The sequence below is a fragment of the Trichechus manatus genome, unplaced genomic scaffold (assembly GCF_000243295.1).
Source record: "Trichechus manatus latirostris isolate Lorelei unplaced genomic scaffold, TriManLat1.0 scaffold00072, whole genome shotgun sequence".
NCBI classification, from domain to species: domain Eukaryota; kingdom Metazoa; phylum Chordata; class Mammalia; order Sirenia; family Trichechidae; genus Trichechus; species Trichechus manatus.
The window spans coordinates 11,638,898-11,664,343 of record NW_004444008.1 but is presented as its reverse complement, the minus strand read 5'-3'; the positions used below and the strand labels follow the sequence as shown (position 1 = coordinate 11,664,343).

General features: G+C 50.5%; 1 protein-coding gene and 1 pseudogene across 2 annotated transcripts; both read right to left on the bottom strand.

Annotated features, from left to right (window-relative positions):
• Nucleotides 1–25,401, bottom strand: CLPTM1L (CLPTM1 like). 2 transcript variants are annotated; one of them, XM_004380282.2, is made up of 17 exons: nt 25,212–25,401; nt 24,347–24,447; nt 22,113–22,302; nt 20,863–21,008; nt 19,523–19,601; nt 17,370–17,487; nt 16,830–16,924; nt 15,696–15,780; nt 12,186–12,289; nt 9,936–10,001; nt 8,530–8,580; nt 7,426–7,508; nt 6,365–6,399; nt 5,165–5,220; nt 5,007–5,051; nt 3,837–3,952; nt 1–800 (listed from the first exon to the last, which is right to left on the bottom strand). In XM_004380282.2, exons 1-17 carry the CDS (start codon nt 25,371–25,373, stop codon nt 716–718), a joined length of 1,617 nt encoding a protein of 538 aa, XP_004380339.1. In that variant the 5' UTR covers nt 25,374–25,401; the 3' UTR covers nt 1–715. The 2 variants fall into 2 exon arrangements, with proteins under 2 accessions (XP_004380339.1, XP_023590585.1); XM_023734817.1 differs by having other exon boundaries at nt 20,863–21,005.
• LOC111821239 (uncharacterized) lies at nt 18,708–18,826 on the bottom strand (annotated as a pseudogene).
• Nucleotides 25,402–25,446: the final 45 nt, after the last annotated feature.

Genomic DNA, 25,446 nt, shown 5'->3' with positions numbered 1-25,446 from the left:
TTACAGCCAGAGAAATTTATTTTAAAATAGAAACATACATACATTAAGCTTTAAAATAATCAAAATTTTAAACAAAAGAGCAAAACCCTATTTGATCCCAGAGAGTCCCTATGGAATGAACGTATGTGGGCATTTGAAGAAGTTCACAGAAGGAGCAGGTTAAAAAACAAACAGCTTGAAATGGGAATCCAACGTCCTCCTGGCCTCCACTGGACGGCGCTGCTGGCCCAGAGCTCCTGGGCTCGGCTACCTGCAGGGGCTGGGGGCATCGTGACTGCTGGCGCAGCCCACCGCTGGGCACCGGCACCGAGCAGAGCAGAGCCACCGGGGACAGCCAGTCAGCCGTGGGAGCAGGATGGACTGTGAGCTGCGCTCACGGTGCCCACCGCCCCGCGCCGGGACCGAGCAGGGCCGCCTGGGGCAGCCAGCCAGCCGTGTGAGCAGGACAGAGGTACACTGTTTGCACAGGGGCGGGGCACAGTCTGTGCTAACAGCCCTTTCAACGTACCGGGTAGGCAGGCAGAGAGCTACGAGAAACGTCCAAAGAGGTTTTGGCAACGAAGAGGATGTAATGTCCAGGGGATCCCACCAAAGCTTCCAACAATACTCAGTCAACTGACAATCAAAACCTTGTTCTTTGCTTTAAGAAAAATCAGAATTGCACACGCACAGCCAGTGGCAGTCCAAGAGCGGCGTCTCCAGAGCCCTTCGACCGTCAGTCTGTGTGGGCTTTCCACTTGGGCTTTTCTTCATAAGACTCCCCAAACTCGTTGACTCTGCTCTTATCCACAGGATAAAGCCTGGAACGACACAGGTCAGAGTCACTTCCATAGGCTACTGTTCTTTAAAGAGAAGTTCGTGAGCATTCTTGATTCATCTTCCAATATTCTACCATGTTAAACAAGTCAATAATTAAGCCCAAGAGACAGAAAGGGCCACATAAACCAGAGACTTCATCAGCCTGAGACCAGAAGAACTAGACGGTGCCCAGCTACCACAATGACCGCCCTGACAGGGAACACAACAGAGAGTCCCTGATGGAGCAGGGCAACGGTGGGTGCAGAACTCAAATTCTAGTAAAAAGATCAGACTTAATGGTTTGACTGAAGACTGGAGGGACCCTGGAAGACATGGCCTCCAGACTCTCTGTTAGCCCAAAATTAAAACCATTCCCAAGGCCAACTCTTCAGACAAAGATTAGACTGGACTATGGAACATAAAATGATACTCATGAAGAGTGCTTCTTAGCTCAAGTAGATACATGAGACTAAATGGGCAGCTTCTGTCTGGAGGTGAGATGAGAAGGCAGAGAGGATCAGGAGCTGGTTGAATGAACACGGAAAATCCAGGGTGGACAGGAGGAGTGTGCTATCACAGTATAGGGAGAACAACTAGGGTCACATAACAATGTATGTATAAATTTTCGTATGAAAGACTAATTTGAATTGTAAACTTTCACTTAAAGCACAATTAAAATTAAAAAAAAAATAATTATAAAATGGAAATTGCTACAAGTTTCACTGCCTCCAGGAGGCGGAGGTATTTTGGGGGCTTGTCTCTCCCTTCCCCCACTGATGTTTTATTCTGGAAGGTCAGGCAGGTGCCACTTCTCAGGGAAATGAAAGCCTGGCCAATCAGAGGACGCGGAGAGCTGCGTCAGAGGGGGAGGTGGGACTCAGAGGTCTCACTATAGGTAAGTGTAGACAACCGTTTATGAAAACTCCAATGATCCAGACACCAGCAGCCAACATATACAGAAGTTTTTCTATGTTCACAGTACAGTTTTAAGCCCTTTGCAAACTGTATTGCTTTAACCTTCCCAGGAGCCCCCAGAGGCCCCTATGGTGCCACCATAGTTTAAAAGAATCCGAGGCACGAAGAGGTCCAAGAACTTGTGCGAAGTGACCCATCACGTGCTTCTTAGAGCTCTGTATTGCCCCCCAAACAATAAAATACAGAAGTTTCAGCTTTAAAACTGACCCGCTTCCCACTACAAGGCCCCAAGGCCCTGGGGAAAAGGCTGTGTCCCCGTGTGGAGCAGCAGAGGTGCAAGGAGAGCCTGGATATCTTATAAAGAAAGTCAGAGCATCACCAGACTCCTGGGGCCACCCCGAGGAGGGCCCCACTGGCCTCAGACAGGCAGCGTGAACATCACGCAGATTAACAGTGAAAATGAACTCTCCCCAGGTACGTCAGCATCCGAGAGATCCCCAGGAGACTAGTGAGTCTCTGCTGGATCCCCCGTGGGGCCGCCAGGCAGCCAGCCATTTGAAAGAGCTGGGCAGCCAGTGAATACAGGAAGTGGACTGAGGCGGGCCCCCCGGCAAAGGGCTCCACTGCAATAATGGAGGGAAAGCACAGCACTGCAGAGACCCTGGGTGGAAGGACAGATGTGGGCAGAGACTGTCAGCGGCCACTGATCCCACCAACGCACAGAAGACCAGGAAACGGGCTGCACCCCACTCCCACAACACGGAAACCCTTCAAGGAACAACTCACAGGAGGTATGGGAGGAGGAGACAGAACCTGACAGATTAAAGGAGACTTGAAAGACCCAGCCCTTCCAATGTGTGCATCTTGTCTGGATCCCAATTCCACCTTGCAACCTGAACACATCAGTAAAATCTGGAGTGTGAACACTGAGTGATGACAGTCAGGAGTCACTCAGTGGTTTACACATGATGATGGCACTGTGGGTATGGGACAATCAGCCGGTCTCTCAGACACGCACTGAAACGTAAGTTACTTCACATCACGCAGGGTGCGGTGGTAGAAGAAGCTGGCCCAGGGTGACACCGCTAAGTGAGGCGGGGCCCCGAGGGCACCTCACACCCTACTTCACGTTTGTGACTGTTCATGACAAAGACAGATGGAAGGATCCTCACGTGACATTCACTGGAAGATTCTGGACGCTGGCTCCATGCGTTGGCCTGAGGAGCCAAGGATGGAGTAAGGGGTGCTGTGTGCCCTGGAGGGTGAGGCAGGGCAGCCCCAGGGGCTCCCCTGGAACACCTGGTCCTCAGGCCTGCCCGGCTGCACTCAGCCTGGCGTTGGTGAGAGGGTGGAACCTCGCAGGGTGCCCACAGCTGGCTCTGGAGGAGGCGGGCTTCCTCACCTGGGCAGGGCCCGCAGAGCAAGGACAGGCAGGCTAAGTGGGCTGCTGAAAGCGGGGCTCCTCTCCTGCAGTAGGGAGATAGCCCAGCGGCCACAGAGGGCACGGAGAAGCGCAGCCTCCACCGTGGACAGCCTGGCAGCCTCCAGGAGGAAAGGTCCCTGAGACTTCATCTCTGGTCTTTCCATGGCATGATGAAATGCCCGCGGTGAGCTCGCTCTTTGGTAAAGACGCTCACACGCCTCCCCATAACGGGAATGGCCATCAATGCGCACCTACTCAGCAGACTCTCCAGGGGGGCCCAGAGGCTCCGGGGCTGGACACCCGAGCACGCGCCTCTCAAGTGCGCACTTATCAGGTATTGTGAAAACCAGTGTAGAACGAGGATGGACCGTGGCAGGCAATCATTTTCTTCGTGCTTTGCTAACTATCAATGACTGTGAACACTTAACCACTTCAAGCAGACGTTACACTTACCGTGGTTAACCAACCGCTTCAAACAGAAATAAACAGTTGTAAACTGTAAACGTGATACAAACAGCTGGAATTTCTTGCCATGTCATATCATCAGCAACGGAAACGTTGCAACACGCAAAAACCAAGAGCTGCAAATATTCTTTCTCCCCAAACGAATAAATAAGTGCAAGTATTTACAAAAACCCACTTAGCCACAGCCCCACGCTCCTAAAACACAGTCGGAAGTGGGCGTGGCCAGCGCGCTCACCATCTCTGGTAAAGGTAGACCAGGAAGACCACGTCGTCCCGGAAGCAGGCCAGCCGGTGTGAGGTGGGCATGGTGATGATGAAGGCAAAGACGTCGTCGATGAAGGTGTTGAAAGCCTGCAAAGCCAGACAACAGGGCCACTGTAGCTCAACTTAAAACGCCCAAGGGAATGGCTAGAATGTATCCCTCTCTGTAACCTCATAAATGAGCAAATTACTTTACAGCAAATAAGCTGCAGTTTACATGCTGAAAAATAAACGACCCCTTAGAGCAGCAATAAAGAAGGCAGAAAAAACCATGTGGAGAAATACTTAGGGCTCCAATGGCCTGGGACCAAGTGAGCATGAAAAAGAACAGGCCCTGCAGCAGCCCTCTGGATGAGTCTCCACCTGCGCTGGGGTCTCAGGGCATCTACACCAAGCACCAGGCCTGGGTTCTCCAAACACAGAGGGAAGCTGAGGAGGACTGTTCTCGAAACACGGGTAACTGCACCTGCCTGTTACCAAGAAGAAGAGAATGGCTGTTTCTTCTTCTCAGAACATGTAATTTTACCTCATAAAAGTGAAAAACACATTTAACTCAGTTTCTTTCTCCCTATGTGGAAGCCCAGGCCTCGCCAGAAACTTCCAGCATCAGGCTGACCCTGGGGGATTTCCACACAGTCTGTGTAACTGGACCCATCATTTTATTTTACTTTTATTTGTGTTATGTCAGGAAAAGAAAACCAATCTTTCTATTTTTCGCCTAGAATGGTTTGGGGGAAATGAGGCAGGGAGTAAAATGAGTATGAATACCGCACACCTGTGTTACCGCTCAGGATCTGCAGCGTATATGAACACAGGGCACTTTCCCCTGCTGTATTTTTCCTAAGGGTAAAACGTGTGAATTGGAGAAGCTTTAGAAAAAGCAGTTCCTGAGTGGTACAAACAGTTAACGCACTCAGCTGCTAACCAAAAGGTTGGGGTTCTAATCTATCCAGAGGTGCCCAGAAGAAAGGCCTGGCCATCTACTTCAGAAAACTCGGCCACTGAAAACCCTACGAAGCACAGTTCTCCTCTGACACACGAGGTTGCCATGGCTTTAGGAGAAGCAGACGAGCACCAAGGAGCACACAATTGTCTGCAAGCCCCACAAACACGCACGCAGACCAAACAGCATGCCTCCACCTACCTTGTAGGTGAACGCCTTCCAGGGCAGATGTGCCACCGACTTCATCTGTTGAAGCCACCGGCCAGTGCGGATTTGTGGAAAGACACAATCACAGGATCAGTCATCAGTCATCAACGAGAACAAGGGGGCAAGTGCCCAGACAGAAACGCTGCTCTCACCTTGTAGTTCACAAAGAGCTGGGGTAGCATGAAGAGAAAGCCAAAGGCGTACACTCCTAAGGGAGAAGACAGACAACACGCGTGACCACGTGGCCGACGCGCACATCAGGAAACATCTCATGTCAGACTTCAAAGACTGAGGGTCTATACCATGGAGCTTTCTGGCTGGTCAATTACCAACAGTCAAGAATGACTTCAGAGTGCAAGTTCTTTTTATTAATCACATGGCTCCTGCCGGTGGACAAGCGGATGCTGAGCCGGCCTCACAGGGAAGCTGGTGAAGCCTCAGCTTCCAGCCCCCAGGGGCTGCCTTGGGGACAGAGAGGGGAGGGAGGGAGTATCACAACTGGAATCCCACCCTGGTGAATACAACAGTCAACGGGCCCGTCAGCTTTCTGCTGTTGTATTCTGCTTGGCTGTGGGATGTGCCGCTGGCCTTTAGGTCTGTGAGGCCACTTCCCAGAGAGAACAGAAGCTTCCATTAGGGTCAGGCTGGTGGGGTAGGTGGGATGCACACAGCAGCCAAGTGCAGTAAACAAGTCCCTGCAAGAAGGAAAGCGCACCCTCCCTCTCAGGACGCAGAAGGGCAGAACCTAACCACTGGGGTTGAGCCAGAGTCCACGTGAGTTTATTCACAGGGGACTGGCTAGATCATTCTGGAATGTCTGTACAAAGTCACACGATATACTCTGGGTTTTGGTTTTTTTAGTTTGCTCTAAGGAATCATAAGGAGTCCCTGGGTGGCGCAAGCAGTTAAGTGCTCAACTACAGCCAAAAGGCTGGCGGTTCAACGCCACCCAGAGGCACCTCAGAAGACAGGCCACAACCTTGAATACTCCACAGAGCTGTCTCCTGTGCAGACGAGGTTGGCTAGACGGCAACTAACAGCACGTAACTGTGTGAAAGGCAGTACTATTTCAGTGCTTATGTTTAACTGTTTCCACGAAGAAAAGACACTGGCTTGTGGCTACAAGTCTAGGAGCACCGTTAGTTCAGCCTCCAGGACAGAGCTCAGCCTCCAGCTCTGGGCGCCACGTGTGAGCAGCAGCCCAGTGCACTGTGGAGGCATCTCAGCAGTGAACAAACCTCAACTGCAATCAGCCAGGTCCTTTCACAGTGGGTGACGGGGTGCAGGGACGATAAAAACAGCACCTACAAGTGTAAACGCCGCTACTGAAATGGGAAGGAAACACTACTCACCGTTGACGAAGCTGTTGATCAACCAGGAATACCAACTAAAATGGGAAAAAAAAGGTATTTTAACCTTTCAAAAACCCTAATTTCACACAGAATACTTGTTGTAAACCAACTAAAAGTGACTCTTTCATGAAAACCCTTTCATAAACATTCGAGAACTCTAGTGCTGCCAGGGAAGGGAAGAACGGCCGCCTTAACAAGAGCTGTGGCATCTGAACACTGGGGAACACCAGGGGCTGCCAGGGAAGTGCCGGGGGAGCAAGCTGCCCCTCGTTTAGATCTGCCTGCTGCCACAGCGGCACCCCCAGGAGGCCTGGCAGGATCAAGGGGACCCTGTACAGACACCTGTGCCAACAGGAAAGGCGGGCGAGAGGCTCCCCAGGACAGCCCACGTGGCAGGGCACTGCTGTCCCTACAGGAACGTCACAAGATTGCCAAGCAGCAGCTGCAGGTGCCCAGCTGTCAAGGCCGGCCTCCCTGACTGAGACCGTGCCGCCAGCACTGCACCCTCGTCCCTGTCCAAGTCCGCTCCCTCGCTGATGCCCTGGAACACGGCAGCCGCAGTTAGTCAGCAGCCTTTTCCCTTGCCAAGGTCTATCCGACCCCATCCGACAAACCTGTGCTGGAGTAGGAGAAAGCCTGCATCCCCCAGGCTGGACGATGTGACTACATGCCACTGCACGGGGAATGGCGGGCAAAGGGAGGCAGAATTCTGCTGAGCTCAAGGTCATTAGTTACCCACAACTGGGTCTTCGGCTCAGAGCTGGGCTACTGGCGAGACCGCCCCTGAGTACCCACTGTCCTCACCATGACCGCAGTGCGGTGCTGTTACCAAGACTGCCTTGTCCAAAGCCCCACAGCAGCCGCAGGTGGCAGGGCAGAGACTGAAACTGACATGGTTTGAGCACAGCACCACCAGGCCCAGCCCACCCCAGGCCCAGCCTCCCCGCCAGGCGCAGCTTGCTTCACACTCACGCACTAAACTTCGTGAGCCAGCCAGTAACTCCAGACACATGTGTCCACTGAAAAGTGTTAACAGGTGTTAGGTCTTTACAGCCTCCTACCTTTTATACTTGATGTTCAGGAGTGAATAAACGGCTCCACCGATGCAGAGAGGATAGAGTAGGTAAGACAAGTATTTCATGGCCTGACAGGAAACAAAATTAATCTCCAGTTAAATATTCCAAGCATTACAACTCTCTAAATGGAGTTCATGGAACTAATCGATCTCAATCAAAAATAAGCAAAAAAGACACAAAATCTATGACTCATCACAGAATAAACAAAAAATAAACAAAATGGAAAGTATACACTCAGAGAGCCTTCTGCATGAGGTACTAATATAACTGTTTTATCCTGATGTGAAGTTTTGTATAATCTCAATAAAAACTGGAGTGTAAACTGATGCCTTGTCATTACTGTAAGATGCTGTCAAGTTGGTATGACTCTTCAGCTATAAAATAAACCATCCCTTTGTTAAGAAATGTTACATTAAATCCAACTCAGAAGTCCAGCTCCCTAAACAGTGTTTGGTGACAGCAGCCTCCCCACACAGAGCGTTTCGCACGGCGCACCATGCAGCCTGGCCGACCCATAGCCCTGCCGACCAAGTGAGACCTGCCCGTGACTGTCACCGTGGACACACTGGGTGGAGAGAATCTGTTATAGGAAAAACGAATGTTTCCCCACCGTAAGCGATGGCACGGCCTGGTTTACCTGCAAGCACTGGGAAATGAGGGAGAATCTCTCACCATCCCTTCTTTCCCAGGCCTGAAATTTAGGCTCCACATGCTCACACACTTGGGGTCACTGCTCCAGACAGTGCCAGTCACCATGTCAAGGAAGCAATTATTTTCCCCCATGTTGTACAGTTACAGTAGTCCCTGGGTGGCGCAAACGGCTAAACGCTCAGCTGCTTACCAAAAGGCTGGCAGTTCAAGTCCACCCCGAGGCATCTTGGAAGAAAAAAAGTATCAGCCACTGAAAACCCTAGAGTGCAGTTCTACTCTGACACACCTGGGGGCGCCCTGAGTCGGCATCACCGCCACAGCACCCAGGTCGTCTGTTGTTGTTGTTTTATAATTAACAGTAACAGTGTTATTTGCTAGGACGTTAGATTATCTTTATTTGCATACGTGCACACTCCGACCCAAACCACCCAGGCTTACCTGAGTATCGTACTCCTCAGTTTTCCTTTCGGATTCACTGTAAGTGCCAAACTGTTTTAAAATTCAACAAGACAATTTTAATTAGTCTAAGGAAGGAATATATGAGCACAGCTTAGTTATATTACAGACCTAGTGATAGTTATGACTGAAGAAACGAAGGGTTTCACACGTGGCTATGAAGCTAACAAACGGCCGGGTGGGCGTCTGCCATCAGCTCACGCACTCAGGAAATGCCAACAAAGGCAGGGCCACCGGGCTCTTTCCCTGAGCCGTCATCAGTGCCTTCTCTTGGTCCCTTCACGGAGCCACGGAGGGACTCACAAACTGGACAAAACACGTCTCCTACCCTGGAGAGCAGTGACCCCAAGGGGAGGCATTTCAGCCACCGTCTGGTACAGGGCCGTCCAGCCTTCACTTTGGCACCTGGATTTCCACCAAGCCACACCAGGTGTTACGCGTGGGTGGGACCACGGCCCACTAGGGTGTGTTTTACTGACCTGAGCTGCTCGACATTTCAAATTCTGTTGGTTCCTTACAGTGGAAACACTTCCTTTCTACAGATGTACTGTTGACAGTGCTCTGAATTATACACAGTGCTATACATCACCAAATGTGAATTCATTGGGCCATTACTAGAATACACCAAACTACGTCATATTTTCTGAACTTTCTGTCCTCGGTCTATTTAGAAATTGGAAGACTTGAACCCTGTGAAATTGTGAGGTTCTGACTCAGTGGAAGCACTTCACAGAAAGTAGAATGTTCCATGACTGTAAATCTCAAACTGACGTTTAATTCTCAGCCTTGAACAGCCTGGGAAATCGATCAACACTTAGTTACTGGGAATAACTACAGCCTTAAAAGAAGGGAGAAGGGACTGTCTTTTTGGGAATTGGGCCTGAGCTTTACTCCTCAATAGTGTTACCCCATGTACAGGGGCACGGAGATAAGTGAAGGCCTGGACGCAGAACAGGGACCAGCTTTCAGCAGGTTCTGACAGAAGGGCTAACTCTCGCTTCGAGCGGGGTCAAATATAGGTCGTGTGACTGGAGACTGCGTGAACAGAGGAAGACCTAGCTGTGATAAGAAAGCCAGTGTGAAGCCTATGGCGGAGCTCCGTTAGCAAGAGAACTCAAGAGCGATGGCACGGCCTGGCCAGACTCTGCTCCAGCTCTCCTCACGCACCTCTGGCATCATCGTCAACTCCTCTGCTGACAGGAAACACTGTATCGGACAAGATGACTGACAACCCCCAGGGAGCTCAGTGCCTACCAGAGGGGTGCAAACACGACACCCACGACTCTGGTACGCAGGAACAGAAGGGCAAGATGGACGCAGACGGGACAGCGGAGAGAGTCACAGGCTCCTCAGAGAGGACATGGGGTTAGTCATTGTGAAAGATTTACCTGAAATTCAGGTCTGAGGCCTCTCCAAACAATAGTCATTTTCAATGCCTTTTTCACCTTCCATAGCTGAGAGGAAAAAATGAAAAAATTATAAACCTAAGACGCCAAGACTCAAGAGAGGCCCAAATTAAATACTTGAGCGAGAGACAGAGGTGGACTCCCAGTCGGTGGCCTCTGACTGCTTGGGCCCCGCTTCCTCCATGGCCGGCCTCCCAGCCTGACTGCTCTTGCTTTCTGCACTATTGCCTGCAGTCTGGACACTGCCCTGGGCCTCGGGTCCTTGCCCTCTACTCCTGCGCTCAGTGACCTCATGCGCTCACGTGGATTCTGCAATCACCTCTCGGGGGAATCTCAGGAAGCCCGTCTCACTTGCAGCTCCCTCACAGATGGGGCACTTGGGTGACGCACCTGCCTTCAGGTCAGCCTCCCCTACCACTCCGTGGTACCTGGGGGAAGACTAGGATGAGACCTTGACTCTTGGCTCTAAGTCCTGCCAGCGCCCGTCTCCCTGGGATCCACGCCCCACTCACTGTCCTCACAGTCCTACCAGCGCCCGTCTCCCTGGGATCCACGCCCCACTCACTGTCCTCACAGTCCTACCAGCGCCCGTCTCCCTGGGATCCACGCCCCACTCACTGTCCTCACAGTCCTACCAGCGCCCGTCTCCCTGGGATCCACGCCCCACTCACTGTCCTCACAGTCCTACCAGCGCCCGTCTCCCTGGGATCCACGCCCCACTCACTGTCCTCACAGTCCTACCAGCGCCCGTCTCCCTGGGATCCACGCCCCACTCACTGTCCTCACAGTCCTACCAGCGCCCGTCTCCCTGGGATCCACGCCCCACTCACTGTCCTCACAGTCCTACCAGCGCCCGTCTCCCTGGGATCCACGCCCCACTCACTGTCCTCACAGTCCTACCAGCGCCCGTCTCCCTGGGATCCACGCCCCACTCACTGTCCTCACAGTCCTACCAGCGCCCATCTCCCTGGGATCCATGCCCCAATCACTGTCCTACGGCCGCACTCTGACCGCCATCACTGACTGACATCAGCACCATCGTGACTGCCTTCCTGATCCGTTTTCACGTGGTGACTTTCGACTCACAGGCTGCTCCAGTATGGCTTAAGCCCACTCTCCCTTGGCGGGCACTGCAGCTATGGTTCTTGTCCTACAGCACACCCTCAGCACCGCCAGCAGGCCTGGCGCAAACGCTGCCTGTCCCAGTGCGCAGGGCGTCCCATGCCCACTCACTGTCAAAGGGGCAGTGTGCACACAGAGCCGTCCTCATCCACCCTCTGTCTCCTCCTCATTCCCAGGCCCTGTCACCATCCTTCGAGGCTTGCCCCCAAGCCTGGTCTGTCCCATGAGCTCCCCCTTTCCTAAGCCCCCACAGCCAGGCCTGGATCGTGTGGTGCCAAGTGACTTCAACTACCACCACCGGACTGTCTCAAATCTCCACTCACACCGTAAGTGCTCTGAGTGCAGAGGCCACATCTTGCTTCGCTACAGTGCCCAGTGCAGCACACTCACAGGAGAGTCAAGCTTGTTAAAACCCATCAGCTTGACGGATGCAATCTCATTCAGCTGACGCTTATAAGAAAAAACAAACATCCATCAACAACCATCTTTTCCTGCTCTCAATTTGTTGACTTTTTACAGCAGCTACCTACCTTTCCTGACAGTCTTTTTTCATTTATTCTGCTGTAAGTGAAAATTTACAATTCAAGTTACTCATACACAAATATATACACACATTGTTATGCGACCCTAACTGCTCTCCCTATACTGTGACAGCACACTCCTCCTTTCCACCTTGGATTTCCCACGTCCATTCAACCAGCTCCTGACCCTCTCTGCCTTCTCATCGCACCTCCGGACAGAAGCTGCCTATTTAGTCTCATGTATCTACTTAAACTAAGAAGCACACCCTTCACAAGTAACATTTTATGTCCCATAGTCCAGTCTAACCTTTGTCTGAAAAGTTGGCCTCAGGAACGATTTTAGTTTTGGGCCAAGAGAGAGTCCGGGGGCCATGTCTGCCAGGTCTCTCCAGGCTCAGCCTGATGGTCTTTTAAGACCCGCACCATCAGCACTGATCTGACCCCTCAGGTGAAAGCATGCATGTTTTAATAAAGGCTCTCGTATTTTAGGATTCAGAGAACTTTCACAAGTGCCTTGAGGGCCACTAGACTGTAGCAAACAAAATTTGAACTATCTGCCCGTGGCTTCTGGGCCCTCCCGGACACTCACTTCAATGGCTGCTCCGATGCCAGCAGGGATCAGCACTAGTAGACTCGTCTGCTCATCCAGAAGGAAAAGGAATATCACCACGGTGCTGAAGCAGCGCCAGAGCACTAGGGGAAAACATGGTAATACGTCACGTTCGAAGGAACCTCAGAAAGTCATTTCATTTTGGGGCCTGGCATTTCTATCTCCTAGTTTATTGGGGCGCCTCACTCACCACTAAGTTCTAACTCAAACCACAGCTGACGTGTAGAGAACAGCAGGGCTTTCAAACCTATGGAGTCTGAGGGTGGTGCAGAGAGTTAACATGCTCAGCTGCTAACTGAAAGGTTGGAGGTTCGAGTCTATCCAGAGGCACCTCAGAAGAGAGGCCTGGCAATCTGCTTCTGAAAAATCAGCCACTGAAAACCCTACGGAGCACAGTTCTACTCGGATACATGTAGGTCGTCATGAGTCAGTCAACTCGAGAGCAACTAGTTTGAACCTAGGTGGGTAACTTTGAGAAAAAAAACCCAGCAAAATAAGCCACAGAAATACCTTTTCTCATTATTAAATATGGTCAACAAAGGAAGCAGAAAACCTAAGTGGACTATAAAGAACATGTTTCGAGACAAAATACATTGTATATCTTGGGAAAAAAAGCCAATTTGAGTCAAAGGGCTAAATCTGTACGGAGCCACTTTCATTACGATTCTAAATATATCTATTTTCACTTTCTGTGAAATGCACACCCACCAACGAACCACTAGAACTGCCTGCCGAGCGCTTCCACCTGGGCTGGGCCTGGGTGAGGAAGAGAATGCTGTACATACACCACATCCTGCCTCCCACCAGCCCCAGTTGGAGCTCAGCCTGCCATGAACTAGCATTTGGCCTCAGGCCACCCACCTACCCAACCCAGCAATAAAGTGCTCACAGCAGCAAAGACCCCAAGGATCCCTGAGGCTACTTCCTGTCTAAAACTCCCAGCACTCCAACAGTATTGGCACTGAAACAGTATTTCACTTTTTCACAGGCTCCCTTAAGGGAACACACACGTGCATGTACAACCCTCCTCCCCATCCGGTGTACCCCAAACTCATGTCTTCCCAGAACCTCAAAATGTGACCTTATTTGGCAACGGGGTCTTTGCAGACCTAATCAGCTAAGAGGGGGGTGTACTGGAGGGGCAGGTCTTGGTGCAGCACACTGGTGTTCTTATGAGCAGGGGGGTGGGGGGCGACACAGACAGAGAGAGAGGGGAGAGCACTGCGTGAAGACGGAGGCAGAGACAAGGAGCGCCGAGGGAAGTGAGGAGACAGGCATGGAATGGATTCGGCCTCACAGCCTCCAGGAGGAATCAGCTCTGCCCACCCCTTGGCTCTGGACTTCCGGCCCCCAGAATCGTTGTTTTAAGCCACCTAGTTTCCGGTACCGTTACAGCAGACCTAGGAAACTCATCCACATGGTAACGCTATAGTTATATGTGTATGTAAACATTTGTAAATACATAAACACACAGATTAAAAAAAAAAAAAGAACACCACGAAAAATAGTTGACTGTGCGGCTTAAACAAGTTTCGTTTTCCTGTTTTCTAACTTTATATTTTTCTGCACTTACACCAGCTCTATGGTAAATGTATATTTCTTTTAAAAGTTTTACTCAAAAAAAAACCACCCTAGCATATTTGTGCCTCTCTGCCTCCATCACTGTCGCGGTAACTAAACCGCACTCCATCCAAGGCTTGAGCAGCACACCAGCAGTGCTCACGGAGCGTGAACGCAGAGCGTCACGGGACACGTGGAACGAAGCCCCAGGGAGTCTCGGCAGGAGGTGCAGGGACCCACAACTCCTTTCATGGAACAGTCTGGCCCACATGGTCAGTCTCCCTCTGCCGGGAATGCGGGTCCTCAGATCTCGATGTGCCCTGTCTCCCTTTCTCTGGAAAAGCCTTCCTGACCATCCTGAAGTAGCACCACTCACTCTAGTAGACTGGGCTCAGCGTCTCCTTCCCGCACAGCACCGCTACTGCCTGGTGCCCCATCTACCTGCTGACTGACCTGCTTCCCCCAGGGCTCAGCTTCACCTTCCTGCACACCACCGCTACTGCCTGGTGCCCCATCTACCTGCTGCTGACTGACCTGCTTCCCGCCAGGCTCAGCTTCACCTTCCCACACAGCACCACTACCTGGTGCAGCATCTACCTGCTGACTGACCTGCTTCCCCCAGGGCTCAGCTTCACCTTCCTGCACACCACCGCTACTGCCTGGTGCCCCATCTACCTGCTGACTGACCTGCTTCCCGCCAGGCTCAGCTTCACCTTCCCACACAGCACCGCCACCTGGTGCAGCATCTACCTGCTGACTGACCTGCTCCCCCGCCAGGCTCACGTGGCCTAGGCTCTGAGTGGTGGCTGCTGCGGCCCCAGGGCCTAGAACACTGGCCTAATGGACACTCAGGTGCTTCTGAAAGAATGCAACAATGCATGCAATAACATACATACGCTTGATGCCTTTCACGTGTTATTTTCTTTCATTCTTTCAAATGTACCATAAGAAAGAATTATCACCTTCGTTTTATGGAGAAGACAGTTCTACAATCATAAATACGTGTCCAAGACACATGGTCGGCAGGTCGGGATTCCATCCCAGACCACCTGTCTCCAAACACAGAGCCTACCTCCACCAGGAGGCCCTTCCAGTAGATGCTGCTGATGCAAAGGATCAAAAAGTGTTCGGTGCTCAGCTGGCTCGGCACCCACCTAAGGACTCCTCACCTGTCTCCTGACTAAGCTCTCCTGTGGCCCACCAACACATGCCGGCCACACTGCACAATTACAAATCTCCAGAGTTTGGCACTAATGGCAACAGCCTGTTGGACAATTTTGTGAACACTTTAGCAACCTGAAAGAGAACAGCCTGTGGCATAAGGCCGAGGGTGTGACAAGACTGTAGAAAACTCAGACTAAGTGAATGGGAAGAAGCCTTTGCAGAAAGGGAGGAGACGGAGGACGAGACGGCGGTAATGGAGACAGAGGAGGGACAAGTGTGAAAGGAGAGGAAGCAGCCTGCAAGTCTCCATGCTCTGAAGGTGAGGCAGGGGTCCGGCTGGAAGAGGCAGGCGCACGAAGGCAGGAAGGATGCTAAATCCCAGCCTTCCAATAGCTCTCACAGCACCCAGGGGTCTCGCCTCCGCCTGCCCAGGCCCACAGGCCCCATGTACATCACAGGTTCCAGAGGGTCCGTGCATCCTCCAAGTCTCAAGAGCCCTTCCATCCTCTGCTGCACCCAGGCTGCCCGACAGTCAGGTTTACAAGCTGTTTGCCATGATCGCAGAGATAGTTCTCTGGGTGCTAGGATATATGATCTCAGGAAGGGTCTCAGGAACCAGGAATAAGGGCTACAAGCTAAAGGCTGTGTCTATAATTCACATTTATCATGTATAATCTTAAGTTTCACAACAGAACCTTAAATTTGTCTTCATCAATAGTAGGTTACACTTTACTGAAAGGGCCAAAAAATTCTTGGACTATCTACCTGCTTTGGTGGACATTCCAATCATGCTCTTCTTTTTCTTCCAGAAACTGATGTCATTTTTAAACGCCAGGAAATCGAAAAGGAGCTGAAAATAACAAACACGACAAGAATTTACACCTAAAGTTGGTTCTCTCGCTGTGTTCAGCAGATAAAACGCAGACCTGTGAACCTAATCTCAGTACATCACAGGACCTCCCAGACTCTTCCAAGTGTCTTGTTTGCCCACCTCAGAATCATCGCAGTCAAATGTTTAGTTTTGCGAGGGCACTTTTGAAAATAAGCACTTTTGACTCAGAACGTGGGGGAAATGCCCACAGGAATGTTCCACACTTGCTTTTTCCACTGTGAATTGCCCTCAAGCTCGCAGTTCTGGGAGATCAAATGGTTGGGTGCTCGGCTGCCACTAAAGCAGAAGGGCCCTGTTCCCGGGGCCACCGTTTCCTTGGCGTGAGCACCTTCACCCTTCACTACCTTAAAAAAACGCATGAGCTACTTCTTACAGACACTGACCTTTTAATAAAAAACATCATTAAACTTCCCAGGACAGTTCTGGAAAGCTGTCGTTTGGTAAGGAGCCCTGGTGGCGCAATGGTTAAGCGCTTGGCTGCTAACTGAAAAGTCATCAGTTCAAACCCACCAGTCTCTCCGTGGGATCAAAGACCAGGCGATCTGCTCCCATAAATATTATAGCCTTTGCAGGAAACCCTATGGGGGCAGTTGTACTGTGTCCCGTAGGGTCGCTGAGTCAGAACTGACTCGATGGCACACAGCAGCAGCAGCAGCCTGACTGGTGGCCACATGCAAAGGCACTTGGCACTGGCTTTACCACTGACTCCACACATCTCCCAACCAGCAGACGAAGCACAAGTCATTCGGGCTGTGGCACCGTGTTCCTGGGCCCACACCGTCACGCCTCCCTTGTCTGGGCTGGGAGACAGCACACGAGGAAGGCCACAGTCTCAAGGCTGCGGGCCACTGAAGAGCTAGAAGGGACACTGAACAACCACAGGGCCGAGCGGTGCTGCACCAACCACCCCGAGTAAGCTGATCTCAGCTGAGGACAACCAGGAGCCTGGGGCACTGCCCAGAGCCTGCAACTAACGTTCGCTGACGACAGGCCGGTGACCCACTCACGTGGAATGCTGCGACAAAGAAGGTCAGAGCTAAGAAATACAAGTTGGTGTCTACAAAAATTCCTTTCACTTCATCGGCATCCTTCTCTGAAAACCCTGCAAAGGGAAGAGAAAACACATACTGTAGTAGGAAACGGGCAATTTTACCTAATCCTACAAAAATATGTCAGCATGTAGAAAATTACTTAAATCTTGTCAAAAGTTCATTGGACCAAGATTGTGGCATTTCAACTACTCCGTTCTGAAGAAAGACAAATTTCAGATCATTGCCAAGCATATGTTCAAAGACAGAAAACGGAAACCAGATCCCACTGATCTCTTCAATTAGAATCACGTGGAAGATGCTGCACTGACGTACACAGGCTGCTCGAGCTTGTGGAGAAGTAAATACGGGTTGGGCCTGAATGAATCCTCCGTAAATAAAATGAAACTAAAGGACGGCTTTCACCTGTCAGTCTACGGTTTAAACAAAGGTTCCCCATAAAGCTGACTCCGATGCAGCCGACTCAGGCCGGGGAGGCCGAGCGCCAGGTGGACGCACCGAACTGCTGCAGGGAGTACACGGCATCCTGCATGTGGATCCAGAAGCGGAGCTTGCCCAGAGAGATCTTGTCGTAGGACACTGTGAGTGGCAGCTCCGTGGTCGAGCGGTTTATGACCTAAAGTGAAGAACAAGACATTAGGAAGTACAACTGCCCAGCCCTAAGATCACCAGTGAAGCCTCTCGGGGGACAGCGCATGCCCTCCGCCGTCACCCTCAACAGCCCTCACTCTGAGGGCTTGACACACAATGATCACCACCTCAGGGGCTTCACTGTGGCTCTGCTCGGCCCACAGAAAGTCTACTCGCGGGTCGCGTTTACATCCCGGGCCCTTCGCAATCAGACCTAAGACAGCATTCCCAGCCTCCCCTCCCCCGCCCTATCCCAGGCACTCAGAGTCCTGTCACACTGTTCCCTCAAGGGGGCAGATGTCCGCCTCCATAAACGCTCACAGCCTTTCTCCTGGAGGAAACGCTGTCCTTCCTCCCCTCCACTTCCTTGAACCCTACACGTCTCTTCAGACCCATGTCCCTCTGCGAGCTCATCGTTCCTCTGCCCGTTCTGCCTTGTGTCACTCTTCTGGCACCGACGGCAAGCCCCACATGGCCAGGAGATGTGCTCATTGACCAGCATTTGCCGAGAACCTGCTGTGTGCAGGAGCTGAGCTCAAGCCCGAGGGAGCTGCTGCACCTTTCCTGAAAGAATTAGAACCTGAACAAGGGGGCAGTGGTGGTTCAGGAGTAGAATTCTCGCTTTCTGTGAGGGAGACCTATGTCTGACTCTGGACCAATGCACCTCTCGCGCAGCCACGTCTGTCAGTGGAGACTTGTGTGTTTTAATGCCAAACAGGTTTCAGTGGCATTTCCAGATCAAGAAAGACTAGGAAGAAAGGCCTGGAGCTCTACCTCCCAAAATCAGCTAATGTAAACCCTATGGATCACAACAGTCTGATCCACAACTGATCATGGGAATGCCACAGGACCAGGCAGCATTTTGTTCTATTGTGCATGCGGTCACCGTGAGTCAGGGCAGACTTGAAGGCAGCGAACCATAACAACAAAACCTGAACAGTCACCCTTGTCAAGGAAGGGCTATAATGACACCATGATACCACAGATCGGTAACAGAACTTTCAAAAAATGTTTGTACTTAGTATACAGCAAAAAAAAAAAAAAAAAAACCCACTGCCATTGAGTCGATTCTGGCTCACAGCGACCCTATAGGACAGAGTAGCACTGCCCCATAGGGTTTCCAAGGAGCGCCTGGTGGATTCAAACTGCCGACCTTTTGGTTAGCACCCATAGCTCTTAACCACTATGCCACCAGGGTTTCCAAAAAGCCTACAGCACCCAGTATTCCCAGGCGGTCTCCCATCCAAGTACTAACCAGGCCCAACCCTGCTCAGCTTCCAAGATCAGATGAGATCCCCTGCGCTCAGGGTGGTATGGCCAAAGACTAGTACACATAGTGACTAGTAAATGTTAATCAGTATTATTATCCATTTCCTTTACCCTCCAACAACGCTGGGAGATCTGGGGCTGTTGCTGCCACTGTAGAAATAAGAACACCAGAGCCTGGGGCAGGGCTGTGGCTGTGAGGCAGGAATGGTGCCTTCTGTCCGTAGCACGTCCCAGCCATGCCCAGGGGCCACACTCAGGAGTCACGGGCCTCCCAGGCTCTGGCGCTGCACTCAGCACGCTTCAGGCAGGGCCACCAACTCTCTTCTGGCCCCGGGGGGGAAGCAGGCGGTTACTCAAGATACTGCTGAATGACTGTGTGCCTCTTGTCCAGGAATCGAGGATTAAACCGGACAAATACTCATAAGCGGTTTCAAATGGTACACTGCCCCTTCCGTGAGAGCTCAGTATCCAGCTGCCCAAGCAATAAAGTGTTTCTCAAGTACATTTTATCCCCAAGGAGGGGTGAGTGGCTGGTCAAACGAGACCACGAGCCCACCCCAGCACAGCCCTCTCACATCCCAAAAGCAGCACTTTCCACCCTATGAGATAGACATGCACCAAATTTTAGAAACAATCATAGGAGTTATTCATGCCAGGACTAAGGCAATGGCCACACACACAAACCAGTATTACCACTGGTATACTGCAGACCACAGTATTTTCAAACGAACTAAAATGAGAGAATCACTTACCATCAGATCCTTCACTCGATTGCTCAGCTGATCGATGAACAGGATGGGGAGGTAATGGACAGTTTTTCCTAACTGGATCCTATGGTATTAAACAGTTTAAGTCAATATGAACACTGTTACCTTTAGATGAACAAATGTCCCCAAGAAACTGGATTCACCTAGGAGAAACACCCACCCCCATTACCTTGAACTCTTTCTCAGTCACAATCATCCCAGGTCATAACCTTTCATACGAAAGCAGAAGAATCTAATAACGTACCCTCGTCAGAAATACCCCTTATTCACTAAAACAGCTGTAGCAGAAGATACAGGGAATAACCTAAATAGCCACCAGTAGGCGAGGGGGTAAATAAACTGTGAGACAGTTTTACACTGGAAAATCTTTAAAGTTGTTAAAACAAAAAACAAAAAAAAGAGGAACCTATTTATGTCCTGATATGGAATGACAGACACCCATGGAAGCAGCAGTCAAGAAATCAAACAATGTATTGCACTGGGCAAACGTGCTGCAAAAGAACTCTTTCCAGTGTTGAAAAGCAAAGATGTCACCTTGAGGACTGAAGTGGGCCCGACCCAAGCCACGGTCTTTTCAATTGTCTTATATGCATGCCCAAGTTGGACAATGAAAAAGGGAGACAGAAGAATAATTGATGCATTTCAATCGTGGTGTTGGCAAGGATACTGAATATACTTGTACTGCCAGAAGAACAATCAGTCTTACAAGAAATACAAACAGAATGTTCTTTAGATGCGAGGATGGCGAAACTTCAGCTCACTTACTTTGGACATGCCATCAGGAAAGACCAATCAAAATAATTTAACCTAAGGCTTCCTCCAAGTATGGGAGACAAAGGATAATTTAAGTTGGTCAAACGTTTGAATCTTAATAGTTATGTTTAACCAGTGATGACAAATGATACTACAGTAATGATCTAAACATAAATTTCTAGGCACATTTAAATGAGTCAAGTTAAGAAAACATGGGGCTAATACGCAGAATTGTCTGCACAAGGGGGGTGCAAAGTGATTCAACTTTGCAAAACTATCCTCTAATCAGTACTTTCCATTTTCACCGCCATGGAAACTTTTACCAAGAGCAAAGGGCAAAGTTTATCAGTTTCAAATTTCATTCTCTTTCCCCTCCCAACTCTTTGGTGGCAATCTAATCAGCTTGCCTGCCAAGAGGAGGTTTCAAAAGAGAGGCGGGAGGGAGAAAAACCGAGAGCACGCTGTGCACCCGCCTTGGGTCCTCTGGCTTAGAGCCTGAACAAGAGTTCCACCTGAGTGACAGAGACGTGACCCGTACTGGTCGGTCACCGCCCATGACAGGCGACACTTACATCTTCATGTACCGATGCACATCAGCCGGGAGAGAAGACCCGTCAAAGACAAAGTCATCCACCATCACGTTCAGCGTCAGCCTTGGCCGCCAGTGAGAAACGGGCTCATCCAAGGCATTGGTCTGCTTCTTTTCAGCTTCAATCTGCTGTTATATACAGTGAATGACTTATTAGGAACGACAGAGACTGCCTGAAAGGGCAGCAGGGCAGCACCTTTACTCTACCAGCATAACCAGGGAAAGAAGCGCTGGTGGGGTGGGGGACAGGACGGGCAGCCCTGTGGCTGCCAATTACCCCAGACTCTTATCACACACCCATCATTTCCTTCTCTCAACAGAAGACAGAAGTGGTGCTATTCTTGTCACATGTGCTCACTGAACTCAGAGTCGCTTTCTGATCCTCCCCCTAAGCAGGCCCACTTCTCAGGGGAGCCCTGTGACATTTGCTGACTTCACAAGTCTGGACTTAAACACCGCCGTGATTTGTAATGACAGCAGAAAGACTGCTTCTAAACCAAGTACTTCGTCTGGAAGGAAATGTGTCAATGACTGGGCACCGACTTGCAATAAAATTAAATTCAGAAAAGACAATCTTAGTTTATTTCAGACCTAGTTATTCCATCTATGAAACAGATCTCCCACTGACAGGTACTATTCAGCTACAGTAATTCACAAGATGCGAACATCAGAACTCCCTTCTTTGACCAATGTTCCTCTATCACTTACGTGATTTCCAGTTTTTCTTTATACGTAGTTTTCTACAGATGCACAAAATACAATTTGTACATACAGCTTTTTCGTAATTTGAAATTCTGTTCTGAAGAATAAACATTCAAGAATTGTCCAGCCCTCTACGCAACTCACTGTGAGCCCACCAACTCTAAGTTACGACTTTGATGGGAAGGGGTAGGTGACCTGTGCAGACAGAGCTGCCCCGAGTGTACACAGCTCTCCGCTGGGAATGGGAGGGACCGAGGGTGCGAGAATGAATGTGGTAAAGAACGCCAGTTGTTTTCTTCAACTGCACGTCACTGGTGAAGTCACTAATTTGACACAAAAATTATCTGTAAACCCAGTGAAATTAGTTAACTAAAAAGTAAATATGTATGCCAGTAACATTCAAATGCTTAACTTTCCAATAAAGTCACAACAGCCCGAAACTGGGCGATACATGTACAAACACGCATGTGTACATTTAAAATGCCAGCAAACAAGCTTCATTCTGGTCAGGAATCAACCTCAGGAGCTCACCTGCGTAGCAGATTCGCCGGTGAGGAGATTGATTTCTTCGGGTTTGGGGACCATGTAGGTGGTGAGAGGGCTTACTAGGTGCACCTGCTTCCCATCGTGCCAAGGGAGAATCCCAGCATGATGGAGAAAAATGTAGGCATACAGCGTCCCATTGTTTCTTGTTTTCTTTGGTACAGAAACATTAACTGTCCTAAAACCAAGCAAATTATAATGTCAATCACATACGCAGAGACACACCATAGCAACCATGCCAACAGTTTACACCTAAGGCTGTTTCAAGCCAACCAAGTTTAGCACAGAAGTACTAAGAATGAAACTCACCTGCCTATGACTTCCTGACAGTACTAACATCGTGTTCATGGGCCAGGTGGTTTCTACGGCTCAGTAAATCATACAATTTAAAAAGCCCAGAGACAGAGATCAGACCCACACACCTGACCCAAGTAGAACCACATCCCCTGGGTGCTGCCTTTACACCAGTGGAAATGCTCAGAAATAGTGAGGGTAGGTTTTCGGTGTTTTGCTGGTTTGAAAAAAAAAAAAAGATGGACTTCCAGCCTCAGGTGCCTCCTGCCTGTGTAAGCATCACAGGGTCAAACTGAGCAGAAGCTCAGCAGGCCAGCACTGCACTCGGGCCTCAGACCATGCACCTGCACTCCATGCTCCAGCTCCAGGCTAGACCCCCTCGGAAAAGCAACACAGTCCACCTGTTAATGATTACATCAGCTCTTCCTCCTCCATTTTTAAAAAACGTTAAGGCCAAACTTCCAAGTAATTGCTGCTATCATGAGAGACAAAAGGAAATACATGACTCATCAGCATCAAACAGAAAGTGTCTCTCTACCCCTGGTATCTCTGAGCAGCTTTCCTCGCTCTCCACATGGACTGTCTATGGAGCATGGTGCTGGCACCCAGCTCCGGGCTGCACAGTAGCACTCCTGCTGAAACCAACACTCCGAGACAGGGCTAAGAGAGAGCATTTAAGGAAGACAATGAAGAGCGCTCCTTCTACTCTCTTTCCCCAACCCCCGTCTCAGCAAGATCCGGCCAGGAGAAATTAAAACCTCATTATCTCTCCTTGGTAACTAGTTCAGTGCCTGGTAGAGAGAAGGCAATACTCAGGTCTGTGAAACTAAACTGAACATTTTCTAAAAGCGTGGACAGCTGTAATCAAAAGCTGAAAGAGCCTCCATCTCCTGGAAGCTCAGCGAGGTCAGGTACTTGCTCAGGTCACAGAGCTAAGGCAGCCAAGCAGAAACTGGCCCCTAGGCCTGGTCAGTGTCAAGCCTGTGTGTGCCCCCACCCTCCCCGGGCTACCTCTCTGGTACCCAACGGGGGCCAGCTGACGGAGTACATTGTCTCCAGGCACAAAGTCACGTACTGTATTTACTGCCTTGTCTGATACCTCCCAGATAACGTAGAGAAAGTAAAATCTTGAAAAACAAATCATTTTTTAATTACTTGTTGATTGTTTTATAATTGGAACTATTTTAAATATAACTTGAAAAAGTTACTCTACATATTTAGATATATTTTATATTGTTTGACCTGTTCTGTTACATTTCACTCGATTATGATTTTCTGTCAAAATTTTTCCCACCATCCCCCATGTCTTTTCCTTTATAGGTAACTTAAGTGAACTACATCCACTAAGGAGGGCCAAGTCACTCACTGTTACGAATAGCAAAAGCTACCTGTTCTCTACTACATCATCCCCACCACGACACCTGCTCTTTTAAAACTCTCTGGCTGCTGTTTGTCACACTGCAATTAAATACTCCACTTCTGAAAGGAGCCCTGGTGGCGCAGTGGTTAAGAGCTTGGCTGCTAACCAAAAGGTTAGCAGTTCGAATTCACCAGCTGCTCCCTGGAAACGCTATGGGGCAGTTCTACCCTGTCCTGTAGGGTCACTATGAGTTGGAATTGACTTGACAGCAACAGGGTTTTTTTGTTTTGCTTTTTAAGCTTGAACAGTACATTCTAGTCACAGCCATCTCCAAAATGACAAATTCAAAATTTGTTACTTGCAAGTAAAACAAAAGTTCGATTGTTTACACATCACACACAGATCTCCGGTTAAATAAAATATGCTACCGTTTACAAGACAACAGTACGCAATACTGCTGCGCCAAAGTAACCTTATTATGAACATTTAAACAACAGTTCTCAAGGGCTCTTCATCTAAACACTAGTAACCCTGATCCTATTACTGGCACTTTGACTCATACCCATACCTTTCAAATTTGGACTCCACATCAAAGTCTTCCACATTCAACACCAGGTCAACGTTGTTCTCAGTACCAAGGTTGGACCGTGTGGTGGTATACACACTCAGCTGGAAAGGGACGGTAAAGGGAGTCAGTTCCGCAAGGCCCCTGGCAGAAGGCACATGCCAAAGAGTCATCCCAGAGGAAAGACCAGCTACTAAATGGGAAAAGGTCTCCTTTCAACTCCCAGATAGCAGATGATGGTTAGATCTGCTGAAAAGGAAGGATTTGCTGAAGTTTGTAGCTAACAGGGGCACAGGGTAAACTAATTCTAAGGAGCCCCCTAATTGGGGTGGCAAGGGGTAGTGCCTGGAGCCTCTGCAGGGTCACGATTCAAGCGGAGCCTTTAAGAAACGGGGTTTGGGGAGGAGAGCCCCCAGCCAGTCCTAGGGTCCCTGCTCTCGCCAGGGTAGCCCTAATCTAGCCAAGGGGGTCACAGCTAAGGGGAGGACGCCCCAGCCTAGCCCTGTGGTCAGGCTCAGGGAAGGAGAGTTCCCCAGCCAAGCGCATGGTCTCTGCTCCCAAGAAGGGAGCCCTAATCCAGCCCCCTGGTCATGGCTCAGGGGAGTGAAGTCTCAGTCCCAGGGTCACGGCTGAGGCAAAGAAAGCTCCAGCCCAGCCCTGGGGTCAGGGCTGAGGCGAAGGGTGCTCCAGCGCAGTTCCGGGGTCATGGCATAGGGGAGGAAGTCCGAGCCCAGCCCAAGGGTCACAGTTCAGGAAACGGAGGCGAGCGAGGAGAGCCCGAGGGGGCCAAGCTCGGGTGTCAGGCGACAAAGGGTGCCGAGAGTCCCCGCGAACCGCGGGCGGCTCGGAGGCCCCGCCCGGCGCTCACCTGCAGCTTGGGCCTCCGCGCCAGGTAGGGCTGGATGCAGTTGCCGTCGCCGGCGCACGGGCGGGTATACACGATGCCGTACATGACCCAGCAGGTGTGCACCACATAGACCACGAACACGCCCACCACCAGGCTCGTGAAGGAGCTGCGACCGCTCCACATGGTGCCGCCGCCCCCTGCCCGGCTGAGGGAGGGGCCGACCCCGGCCCGCCTAGCTGCCGCGGGCCCCCGCCCG

What these genes read in the sequence shown, in the direction of transcription:
- CLPTM1L (XM_004380282.2), bottom strand. Translation starts at nt 25,373, where the DNA reads ATGTGGAGCGGTCGCAGCTCCTTCACGAGCCTGGTGGTGGGCGTGTTC. An exon ending in GCCTCAGACCTGAATTTCAG is followed by an intron (nt 8,581 to 9,935) that starts GTAAATCTTTCA and finishes ATTTTAAAACAG; the next exon opens with TTTGGCACTTACAGTGAATC. An exon ending in CTGAGGAGTACGATACTCAG is followed by an intron (nt 7,509 to 8,529) that starts GTAAGCCTGGGT and finishes GTTTCCTGTCAG; the next exon opens with GCCATGAAATACTTGTCTTA.